This window comes from Artibeus jamaicensis, unplaced genomic scaffold, assembly GCF_021234435.1.
Source record: "Artibeus jamaicensis isolate MK-2021 breed Jamaican fruit bat unplaced genomic scaffold, CSHL_Jam_final contig_387, whole genome shotgun sequence".
Classification (NCBI taxonomy): domain Eukaryota; kingdom Metazoa; phylum Chordata; class Mammalia; order Chiroptera; family Phyllostomidae; genus Artibeus; species Artibeus jamaicensis.
The window spans coordinates 16,918,973-16,931,800 of NW_026521812.1; the positions used below are offsets into that span (position 1 = coordinate 16,918,973).

Consider the following 12,828-nt stretch of genomic DNA (forward strand, 5'->3'; position numbering starts at 1 on the left):
ACTAATTTCTCTCTGCCTCCTTTGCGGACCAAGTTTTGATATTAGCATGAGTAGATATGACTATGGAATTCTTAGGTCACATAAGAAAATTCCTTGACTTTACTTCTTTTCCCATATTTATAACTTAACAATATTTAATCATTATTACCTACTTTATGCAAATGGTACCATCCTGGGAATAGAAAAGCTAGTAAAAATTGTCATGTTCAATTTATTTTCAAACTATGAAGGACAAGTAAATTCATAAATAACCCAAAATCAGGCAAACCAAAACAAGTAATAATAATAGATGAACGATGCCTAAATGTTAAAAAAAATACTACATGTAGGCTGAGTTATCCTATCCAAAATGATTTTATTCAGTAGTTAAATGATTGAGAAGGGTGTTAGTGAAGAGATAGTGTGAGAGAGAATGGCTCCTCTTCTTTCCACCCACCCCTCAAAACACAGAAGAAGTCAGATGCTTCCCCTGTGTTTCAGAACTGGAACTGAGTTAGCTAACAATATAGCATGAACACTAAATATCAGAAAATGTGTTGAATGTTTTACATGTTAGTTTAGCTTTCTAAAGTAGCTGTATCAAATGACCATACATTTAGAAGTATAAAACAACACAAATTTAATATCTTAAGAGTTTTGGAGATCAGAAGTCCAAAACGGACTTCACTGGGCTCAACTCAAGGAATCAGCAGGGCTGCAATGCTTTCTGGAGCCTCCAGGGAAAAACCCATTTCCCTGCCCTTTCCAGCTTCTTTCAAAGCCAGCAATGCTGGTACTGTTCTTTCCACACTACGTCACTCTAACCTCTTCTGCTTCTTTCTTCCACTTTAAAAGTCACTTATGATTACACTGGACCCACTCAGATGATCCAGGAAAATCTCCCTATCTCAGGGTCAGCTGATTAGCAACCTTAACTCCATCTTCATGTTGGGCAGATGATATATTAAGTGGTAAGGATGTAGATTGCCTCTCTCTTCTCAGCGTGCATTAGAATTATTTCCAAATTGGACTTCTTGTAGTTCCTGATAACAAACCTTTGTTTTAAAAGACTTCTTTCTTAAGATAGAACACTAAAACTAATGAAATATTTGTTAGAGCTCTTTTATCCTTGAGACCATTCATCAGCAAATGAAATCGCTGAACCCCAAGTCTGAGAAGCTGGAAATGCTGTTCAGTTAGAAATATTGGCAGTAGCAGAAGGTATTATTTCTTAAATCTGTCTTAAACATTTAATAAATGCTTCCACCGGGGGCACTTGTCTCATATAAGTGATATGTTCTGTTTAGATTAATACATTAAATCTTCCATGGCTGTTTAAGTTAGTCTTTCATAAGTAATTTTGTCCTTAATACCTTTATAAAGTAATGGCCTGCTGTTTCTGTGGTATGGCATTTTAGTTCTTGCAGGCCCCCTTTTTTCTACCAGGTGAAGAAACTATGTCTAGAACAGCATTTTCCATGGTGAAATGTTGTAACCTGTCTAGTACAGTAGCCACTAGCCAGATGTTGCTACTGAGGTTAATGAATGGATGGACTGAAGTTAACATAATGGGTGGACTGAAATTTTCATTGTATTTATTTTAGTGAATTTAGATTTAAATAGCCACGTGTAGCTAGTGGCTGCTATATTGGACAGTGCAGGTCCAGAATGCATTAAAACAGAGGAGCAGTAGACAAGTATAATTACTATGTCTTCATATCCCATCCCTTTCTCAAGCTATTCAACTCTTACCCATAGCAGTATACAAGTCAAGTCTCCTTTTCTCCATGAAACTTACAGATCACTCTAATGCACATGAATGTCTTTTTTCTCTGAACTCCTAAACACGTGTTTTACAATGGAATTTAGTGTCTGATTATACCATGCACAATCGTTTAAGTTTAGTGTGTTTTAGCATAAAAAATACAAAAATACTACCAGCTTCTATTCATTGAAACCTTATAGTGCTAAACACTTTACAAACCTTATTTTCCCTTCTTCTTTTTTTTTTAAAAAAAAAAAAACTTATTTTTAGGTAGAGAGGAAGGGGAAAGGGAGGGAGAATGAGAGGGAGAGAAACATTAATGTGTGGTTGTCTCTCAGGCATCGCCAACTGGTGGGTGACCTGGCCTGGAACCCAGGCATGTGCGTTGACTGGGAATCACCTTGGTGACTATTTACTTCCCAGGCTAGCCCTCAATCCACTGAGCCACATGAGCCAGGGCTTATTTCATCTTCTTAATAGACATGTAAAGTGTGTATTATAATCTCTATTTTACAAACAAAATTATGGTTCAGAGGGATGATGTGACTTGTTTAGGTAAAACAGTTAATGAGTAGCAGAGCTCAAACTTGAAATCAGGTCCATGACTACAGCATATATAGGTAGGGACCTTGTTAGAGTATGCAGGGTCATATGAGATACCCTGGCCTGATTTAATTATTGGAAGCCATCAAACAAACCTAAACCTGCTTGAAAAAACTATTTTGTAACAATTACAGCTTAGTGGAAATGAAATATTACAATACAATCTAAATTATGTATTTCATTTATAGTAAAAGATCATTCCCAAGTTCTTCCGTAAGAAAGACGTATCACTTTCTTAAAGACCAATTGCTCCATCTAGTGAAAACCAGTGGGAATGGCATACCCACTAAGATTTCCAGTAGGAGCTGTACCTTCCTCAGAGGGCTCTCGGAAATTAGTGGAACTGCATTTTGGTTATTTAAATGGAACGGGGGTTTTATTGGCTTTCATTAGGTGGAGTCAGAAATGCTAGATGTCATGCATGAAGTTCTCGTCAACAAAAATGTCGCCACTTCTAAGGGGGAAAACCCATTTGTGTGTTTATCTGAGCTTGGAATTTAACATAATTTTACATATAAAAACCAAATGTTTGCACTGTTTTACTATTCAATGAATTTTTCAGGAAGGAAATTATGGCACTTAATCTAATTTCATCAGTTGTAAAATATAGTATTATTTAAATATCACTAAGAACAAAAAGAAAAACATTGCCAATTAAACTGACACGATGCATTCTTATACATAATTTTTATTTTATTTTTAAATAAAGAGTTCTAGTACACTTATTTTAGACATAAATCAAATATCCCATAGGGCATATATGTAAGGAAAAACAAAAGCAAAGTAAATTAAGGTATTTCCAAAACTTCTTCCTATTCAGAAAATTTTCTGAAATAGGTTTTGACTTAGGGTTGTCAATAATCCATGTTTTCCTCAAACAGCATTACCCTCTCTGCTGCCAACCATTTTGATGATATGTTTCTTAAAACAGTGCTCAACTCTGGTGTCTAGGATTTTCTTCAAAGCCACCAACACCAATTATATAAGTTTTGTTTTGATGTTGGTACTTTTTTGAGCCTTTCAACGATACTGATGGAAAGTTTTCAGATAATAACAAATGGTTACATTCCTTCTTCAGACAGTCCAGAAGTGAAATCAGTAACAATAAGGAAGTTTGCACATGCTGAGGCAGTGACAATAACAACCACATCATTACGGACACCTGGCTGACAGCTCTTATAAGACATGCTAATTTCAGAAATGTGAAAATGTATTTCTTACAATGGAACAAATACAGGGTCAAGGCAATTGAGGGAAACTTTTTCTTGTTCTTTTCTAAAACTTAACCAAAATTTGGTCACTAATTCAGGAAATCTCGTCATCAAGAGTAATGCTAGTCACAGTCTTTGAGCCACAAGTAAAAGCTACCTGTCAGTCTCCATCCCTGGTGATAGTACCAACAGGTAAAACTTTCTAACTACTTTGTCATTTATAGTATAGACATGTTAATGCCTTTGCATATTAAAACAGACATTATTATAAACTGCTTTCATTTCTTTTATATCAGAGCCAAGTCATTTTATTGATGTTTTTCTATTTATGTGCATAGGTAGGTTGTATTATCTATGAATTTCATTTCAAGGAAATAAAGACTGTTTTAGAAAATATTTGCTATGAAAGGGTGACATGCTGTCTGAAAGGGTTTAGAAAATACTAAATTTAGGAACCATGTGTAGGGACCGGTTTGTTTAAGCCTGGCAAACGTGACTCACCTCTGTATGGAAAACCTACAGATGTGAAGTGGTGGGCAGGAGCCAGACCTTCAAACCAAGTTTTCCCATGGGAATCAGGCCTAGAAAATGGATACAGATTGTTATGGCTTGCCCTTGCTAAAACTCCCTCACCCTGGTCTAAAGCAACAAATGTGTATTGTTTATCTTCAAGGTAACTTCCAAAGCCTGTGTGAGCTCTCCCAAGAACAGAGCTAATCAGCTCATCACCATTCCCCTCTGCATGTTATTTTTATTTCCTTGATTGTACCTAGAATGTAGACAATAATATTCTATGTGATACATAATAAATCTTTCTTTGATGTAAGACCCCAGGAAAATAATAAAAGCCTGTGTAGGCAAGGGTCGGGGCGCTCCCCTCTTGAGGGAGTGGCCGAGGCACCATAGGCACTCTCCCTTTGAGAGAGTAGTCGTGCCTGTTCCCTTTTCCCACACAGGGTTGTTGTCACCTGTGCATTGATTCTCATCGTAAACCACAACAGGTGGACTCTGCTGGACAGGGTAGGCCACAACCATGAATACATGCTTTTCCTGTAAACAGAAAGCAAACCCTTGGAGGCATGTTCCTAACAAATATTAATATGTTTATGGATAGGGGAATAGGGGAGGAGGCAAAAATGTGTATTAATTTAACATTAAATGATAGTTTTAAGAAAGTGACCACATTTTGCACAGAGAGCATGAGCTCTTGAGTAAAACTACCTGGACTCAAATCATGGTTCTACCATTTTTTGTGTCATTTTGAGTGGATGACTCAGTCTCTCTTTGCCTCATTTCCCTAGTGAGTAAAGTAAAGATCGAAAGAGCATTACCTCACAGAGTTCTTATAAGAACTAAATGGTGCAATACATGGATGGTGTTTACAATGGTGGCTGGTATGTCAGAAGCAGTAAATACATGAAAGCTATCATTAATTATAACCATAAAGTTATATACATACACACACACACACATATATATTTCTGCAAAACAAAATGTCTGAACTTCTGCTAAATTCCTTACCACCTGAGAAATTACTCTCAATGAATTTATGATTTCTTGATATGATGGAAAATAACTCCATAGTTTTGTTACTGCTTTATCACAGACTTGTATTAGAAATGATTAGACTATCTTCTGGGCAATGATTTTCTTTTTTTGCCAACTGTCACAGAAATGCTCTGTATTATACAATTATAGTCCAACATACAAATAGGTAACATATGGTGTGGCCAAAATATAGTGCCCCATCAAATAAAATGTGTTGCCAGTACACAGTACTAGTTTTTGTAAGATCATTTAAGGTTTTATGTTATTCCAGCCAACAAATATCATTAAAGATCTACCAAAATCTCAGCTCCAGGCAATGCTGAGTAAGTATAAAGAAAAGCGCTGTGCTATTTCATGGTAAGATGCTGGGGTCCTGGGATGATGACACTGAATCGTGTGAAAAAGCGGAGTCACTAAGAGGAAGAGTATAATTCAGTACCAAACTGCATGATACAGCTCATAAAAGAGTCGTAGGAATTCAGAGGAAGATTACTGAATTGTAGGATGGTTAAGAAAAGTTGTGCCCAGAAGAGAGAGGGAATGGAGCAGCAATTATATGTATGACCTGGTTAAGTTAGTTAACCTCTCAGCATAACTGTTTCATCCTTTACAAAATTTGACAATTTAGTGCATGTAAAGAAGTGCCAAGCATACTCTTAAGCAAGATAGGTTTGTGGTTGGGTCTTAGAGAATGATATCTGCCTAAAGAGAGAGCATTTCAGATAGCAGGATAACCCACGTCATACAAAAGACATACATACTCCTTTTAAAACTTCAAGTTCAAAAAGGTAAGGAAAAACTTCCACAAATAATGGTCCTACTATTATAACAATTTTGTGTGGCAAATAATCCCATTTATCCTCCTGTGTGGTAAGATAAACCCTTGAGCACAAGAGACTTAATGCAGGTTAAAATCCTACAGAGTTCCTTCTTCTACACAGAAATTCTTTAAACAAAGAAATGACATAGAATAAAGATATCTGCTTTCCCCTTTAAATCCTTGCTTCTCACTGGCCCTTCTCTATGTAAAAGTGGCCAGGACCTGGGCTCACTGTTATTTATAACAAAGAGTTATAATTATAATCCTTTCTCTACTGTGATTTTCAGATAATTAAAATTAGAAAAAAATGTTTTCCTCATTTTCTGTAGTAAGTCAAGCAAAGATTATATACCACCACCTTTCCAATATAGAAAAACAGTAAGAGAAGGAAGGATTCCTCCAAAGTGTCTCAACACCATCTGGGGAAATTATACTTACCACAGTCCTGATATCATTTACATGTATCATCTTTCATTGGAATTTTTTCCTAACATCAGTTAGAGCACTAATTTTCCCAGAAAGCAGAAACAGAGAAAATAGGAGGATAACATTATGTGGACAACATAATAGTGACTTTGACAAATAAAACTGCATCTTCTAGGATTGGTCAAAGCAGTGGCACTGTGTTCTGCTTAAAAATAGAAGGCACATTAGAGTAATAAAAGTTTCCACTTCAAGCCAAATTAAATTATCCCAATTCCAAGCCTGAGGATAATTTCATTGTAATTAGAAAGAAGTGGGCCTTATAGAAAATTCTTTTATTCATTCTTATCTATACAAAAGTAATTTCAGCTGTGCATCACAGGATCTATATCCATTTCTTGCAGAGAGAAATAAAATTAAGGCCTGGAATCATTACTTTGGCTTCTTCAGAAAGCAGAGAAGAATCGGAAATACAGTGTTGGTAGTTTGAGGCTTTGCTATGTAAACTCACCTACATACCTTGGTCCTTTCAGAGTTTGTTTGTCATACCATATGACCACACAAGTATAAATTATCCATAAAACAAAATTGTTTTTCCTGTGTTTCTTTAATGCTTTCATAGTCCTTGATGCATATATACAAATTTATTTTGACTAAGACTTTCTTCCTTGGCAAGGCAGGGCAGTCCTCTAGTTTCCTGATGGCATATAGGGAGGAAATTTGCATGCCCCTTACTTCTGCAACCACCAAGATACAGTCAGGAGAAACTGTATTCTACTCATTTGTTCTTTTATTTGACATTCTAATAATCTATGCAACACTGCAAGGCATTGTGCTAGACACTAAGAAAAGAGTGGTAAACAAAACATGACCCCATCTTTCTGGAGTTCATGGTTTTCTCAAATATCTGTTGTGGTTTTGGCTTTCATTTTGTGTTCTGTGTATTGCATAAGGAGATTTCTGGTCTTGATAACCAAAAAGAAACTCAAAATATGATAAATGAAGCTGTTAGGCAGGACCTCAGAGGAAGCAATTTGCAAGGCTGAAGTGACTGCTGCAAGAACTTGAGGGACACATAGATGCAGCACAAAATACCAACCCGAAGAGTACCCATTTCATGTGGCTTCTGTAAGAAATTACCACAAACCTAATAACTTAAACCTACACGAATTAATGATCCTACAGTGCTGGAGGTTAAGCATTGTAAATTCAGGGTGTTGGCAGGGCTGCATTCCTTTGCAGGGTCTTTGGGGGAATCTATTTCCTCACTTTTCCAGGTTCTAGAGGCTGCTGAATCCTGTCTCCTTCCTCCATCTTCAAAGCCAGCAGCGTAGCCTTTTCAAATCTCTCTCTCACTTTATTTCTTTCTCTTTCTCACCTCTGCTTTGGTCATCACCTATTCTCAGACTGACACTCTAGCTCCCTTTTTCTAAGAAGCCATAGAATTACAGAGGATCCACCCAGATAATCCAGGATAATCATCCATTTCCAGATCCTTAAGCTAATCATATCTGCAAAACCTCTTTACCAGGTAAGAAACAGGTCATGGGTTCTGAAGATTCAGGGTTGGGCATTTCTGACAGCCATTATTCAGCCTACCATATAAGGCAAAGCATATTAAAAAAAAGTTTGAATTTTTCGCACTTCTAGTCAACTAACTGCCTGCTGGCCTTTTGCAAGTTTATTGTTTTACTTCAAGACCATTTTGGATATCCATTTTAAATAGCTTTTTTCATTAAAATGGTGGCAGCCCTTATTCTCCCCGCCAAACTGGTTATTTCTCTGAGGCCTTGAACTCTAACACCAGTTTTCTTCACAAGTCAACAATCTAAAAATAAAACCAGAGACAATGACATAACTCATAAATGAACTCTATGAGCTGACTGTCACAAATAAACATTTCATTACAGTCAAACTTTCCTATATTCTTGCAGGACTAAATTCTATAACAAATAATTTATGGGGCTGGAAATAGCTTTTCTACTTTCTACAGAGGGGGGAGATTAAGATTTAGCAAAATGATCATGGCTTAATTCTTGCAGACATTATGTAGCACAAGCTCTTCTTCGATGCAGATTATAAATTTAGGTTTAGCAAGGAATAATTACGCGTTACTTCAGCGGTAAAAAAGTCACTAAGTACCTTATGCTCCCAGTGATGTTACAGGCTAGAATTGACATTTTCACGTCACTTCCACGGGAGCAAAGAGAAACAATTCATCTCAGTTTTAAAAAATACAGAGAAAAATTTTGCTTCCGGACATTATGGAATAACAGGGAACAGATTTACCTTCCTGCCTTAAAACAAAATTACGGAAAACCAGGAAAACATGTTTTTGTACAAAGTACGCAGTGTAGCACTATGACCCCTACAATTACCCGGGTTTACAAGCTGCAGGCAGTCTGCAGACGTATAATAGATGGGGCCCTCAGGGCCTTCAGCCTCTAAATCCATTTACATTCATTTACTAAGTCAAATTATCGCTCCACCGGATAAAATTCATTGAAGTAAAATTAGAAGAACACGATCCAACCCCCAAACAACAGAAGAACCAATCCCGGGAGCTGTGAAGTCTCGCGTTATTGAGAGCTCTAACGCCGTGACGTTTCCTCACGTAGACGCTCGCGAGACCGGAGGGTGGGTGGTACCAGCGGTCGGTTTACAGCTTGCGCGGCTGCAGTGAGTAAGAGACGTTCGTTACTCCGCGGTTGTTCTGGTTGTTACCAACATGAGCAGCCTGGAGGGGGTCGACAGGACCCTTCCCCTGCAGACCTGCCGCTCCACTACTCCCGACCGTGCTCCAGGAGACCGCGTCCCGGACCCGCGCCTGGAGCTCTGCGAGGAAACCGTGGCGTCACAGGTGATGGCGGAGACGGGTGAGCGAAGCTTGGAGGCCGTCTTACTCCCACAGCCCCAGCTCCCAGAGGACGGGGAACCCTCCCACGACCCCGCGGGCTGTAGCCTTATTCCCCAGATCCAAGGCGGTGGGGATCGCGGTGACGGAGCGACTGAAGCGGGGCTAGAAGAGGCTCCACTTCCCGCCGGGGGCCTGGAAGCCAAGTCTGTGTCCATGGCAACGGACAACAGCCAGAACAATGGCTGTCAGCTTGGTGAGCCTCGCGGCCCGGGTGCGGAGGAGGCCTTAGAAACCTGTGTCGCGCAGAGCTCGGGGTCCGAGGTGGTGGCCGAGGCTAAGGCCAAGGGAGTGAACATTGAAGTGAACACCGTCTCCTCAGGAGCAGTGGCTGATGGAGTGATGGAAAAGGAAGGAGTGAAGGAGGAGAAAGTAGTGGAGCAGGCGATGGAGGTGGAGAAGCCCGTAGGTGAAGAAATGAAAATGGCGGAGGAAAACAGACTGGTAGAGGAGGTGAAGGAGGAGGCAGGGCCTCAGCCCCTGAATATGAATCTTCGCATGAACCCTCTGGAAGCCATCCAGCTGGAACTGGACACTGTGAATGCTCAGGCTGACAGGGCCTTTCAACAACTGGAGCAAAAATTTGGACGGATGCGTCGACACTACCTGGAGCGGAGGAACTACATCATTCAGAATATCCCGGGCTTCTGGGTCACGGCCTTTCGGAACCATCCCCAGTTGTCCCCCATGATTAGGGGCCAAGATGCAGAGATGTTAAGATACATCATCAATTTGGAAGTGAAAGAATTCAGACACCCGAGAACTGGCTGCAAATTCAAGTTCTTCTTCCGAAGAAACCCCTACTTCAGGAACAAGCTGATTGTTAAGGAGTATGAGGTCAGAGCTTCTGGCCGAGTGGTGTCTCTCTCCACTCCAATCGTATGGCGTAGGGGCCATGAACCCCAGTCTTTCATTCGCAGGAACCAAGATGTCGTCTGCAGTTTCTTTACCTGGTTTTCAGACCACAGCCTTCCAGAGTCTGATAGGATTGCTGAGATTATCAAAGAGGACCTATGGCCAAATCCTCTGCAATACTACCTGCTGCGTGAAGGAGCCCGCAGAGCCAGACGTCGCCCAATAAGGGAGCCAGTGGAGATCCCCAGACCCTTTGGGTTCCAGTCTGGTTAAACTGCTCATGGGACTACCCTTGCACAAGGTTCCCTAACACCTGTTGCTGGACCTGTGCTTGGGCAACAGAAATGGGTATGCCTTCCACTTTTTTGTTTTCCTGACATTTCTGCAACGTTTTTTCCTGTGGACATTTAGTTCTCTCCTCAAAGTTGAGACTTTCATGGCCATGCATCTCCACTCTACACAGCCTGGCTTCTCCACTTCTCTACAGCCTTCATGCTGTTCTGCCTTACTACCACATGCTGCATGGCCATGAATCACATTACTGCTAAGCCAAGGAGTGATGCTGTAAATTCCACTGCCTTTATGTGCCCTGCTTGGACCCTGTTTGTTTCCAGGGCCTCTGGTCTGACTCTTACCACCTGGAATTATAGCTTTATCTAGGAATGCATTCTACCCCTTCTGCTCTACATTGCAGGCTTTTGGCCTGTGGACATTTCCAGGACATTAATGCTGTATCAAGGCAGAGCAGCAGTGGGCCCCTTGGTCTTTGTGATTTATGTGACTCCTTTGCCCCCCTTGCACATCTCCTACTTCATGTTGCCTCTTCTGGCTGTGCCCACTGCTCTTGACTGCTGCCTGCGTACTGGAGGAACATCTTTTCCAGACCTTTGTCTGCCCCTCTCATTTTTGGTAAACCATAATCCCCAGAACTGGTGGTACACCCAAGTTTCCTTCTAGCACAGTTTCCTTTCCAGCCCTTCCATTCCTCTACCCAAAAGACATCTTGAATCATCACCCCCCTTTTCCTGGACCCCCATCATCCAGGAACCCTACTGTCAGGCAAGCGAATGAAGTGACAGGATAGACCTTTTCATCATGACAAGAATAAGGATGGTGCCCAGGCTTTCTCAGCCTCAACTAGTGAATTTACATGAAACCTAGGTACCTCTTCGTACCTCCTTTTCTTATCCTGAACATGATTGTCAAGATAGCAGTATACTTTCTTTCTGTGTCCCTTAATCTCAAAATAAAGATAGCTTAGAAATACCTGCAAAAAACAAACCTTTTAGTTTTATTTAGCGCTCTCCATGATTTCCAGGGACAGGTTGTCTTGTAAAATAGAGTGCCAGAGCTCACAAACTCTTCCCTTTGCTTTCTTCCCCAGCTCCCCAGAACCTGGAGGATTTAAGGGAGACAGATTTAGATGGAATGAAAAGTGTTACCTAGTTCATAATGGGTAGAAGAACTTAAAAGAGGTTGTGATTGGTGCCTTAAGCAGGGGAAACTGATCAAAACACTAGGCAAATGGGTTGCAGGCCAGTTCCCAGTAGGGAACACAGGAGAGGCAACCACACATTAATGTTTCCCACTCTCCTTCTCATCCCCTCTCTCTAAAAAATAAAATATTTTAAAAAGCAAACAAAAAAAGAACCAGGCAGAAATGAGCCAGGTGAAAATAGGGCCTAAAATTAAGACTTGTTGACTAAGAATGTTTAAGGAAAAGGTTCCCCTTGCTCCCCATGTTAGTGATGGGAGGAGAAATATTTTTGTTTTAGAATTTCCATGGGAGAATTGAAGGAGACGGTGGAGTGTTAAATATGTTGCTGAGAGAATAGTTCTTTAAAGAAACATGAACAACTTTAGATGCTTTCTCTTGTTTTTATTTGATTTGACTTAACTTATGCAGATTAATATTGTGTCCTTTATTTAACTGTCTGCAGTATTTAGTAAAATCCTGTTATTAGTTTCTGCTTACTTGGAAAATTGAGCTGTACAGGCTTTCTTTGCTTTCATTTAGCAACATTTAAAAAAATAACAATCTTATGTTCCAGTAGGAAATACAGACTTAAATGAATATTCATAATGGTTTTCCAGTTGTTCTTGTTTCTGTCAAAACTGCATTTTTAGAAATTTAAATAACCTGAACTTGTCAGATTCTCAAGACTTTGGAAATTGTTATCTTCATGGGAAAATTACCTGGGGAAAATATGTAGCTTGATTGTCTTACTTGATAATTGCTCTGGTAACAACTTAGTAATTGTGTCTCTTTTCCTAAATAGCTTAAATACTTGGGAGATTGTTCTTGTCAAATTAGAATTGTATCACTAGCATATTTATCTTTCCACATGTGCATGATGATAAAATAAAAACATGTTATATTCTGTGAGAGTTCTTATTTTTCACCCTGCTAACAGACATTCTTGAAATTATTCAAGGTAACAGACTATGAAATTTAATAAAGTTCTTTAATGGATACCACAGGCATTATCTCAAAAGAAGAATAAAATAGGGCACTCTACTACTGTATCTTGCAAGGTAGGGAGTGATGTCGCTTTTGATCGTTTTTAAATATCCACACTTGGGACTGCTTTTTCATGATGTTACCCCCCCCCCCCCCCGTGCAGTTTGTGTAGCACCCCCCCCACCCCAGCCTCCATCTTCACTTTCTATCTGTGTAGATAATAGTCTCACATCATTCAGGCTTTTTAGT

The 12,828-nt window shown here is 39.7% G+C and overlaps 1 protein-coding gene across 1 annotated transcript; it reads left to right on the plus strand.

The window, feature by feature from the left end:
- Nucleotides 1–8,986: 8,986 nt before the first annotated feature.
- TSPYL1 (TSPY like 1) lies at nucleotides 8,987–12,504 on the plus strand. Its single transcript, XM_037158123.2, has one exon. It carries the CDS (start codon nucleotides 9,078–9,080, stop codon nucleotides 10,389–10,391), a length of 1,314 nt encoding a protein of 437 aa, XP_037014018.2. The 5' UTR covers nucleotides 8,987–9,077; the 3' UTR covers nucleotides 10,392–12,504.
- Nucleotides 12,505–12,828: the final 324 nt, after the last annotated feature.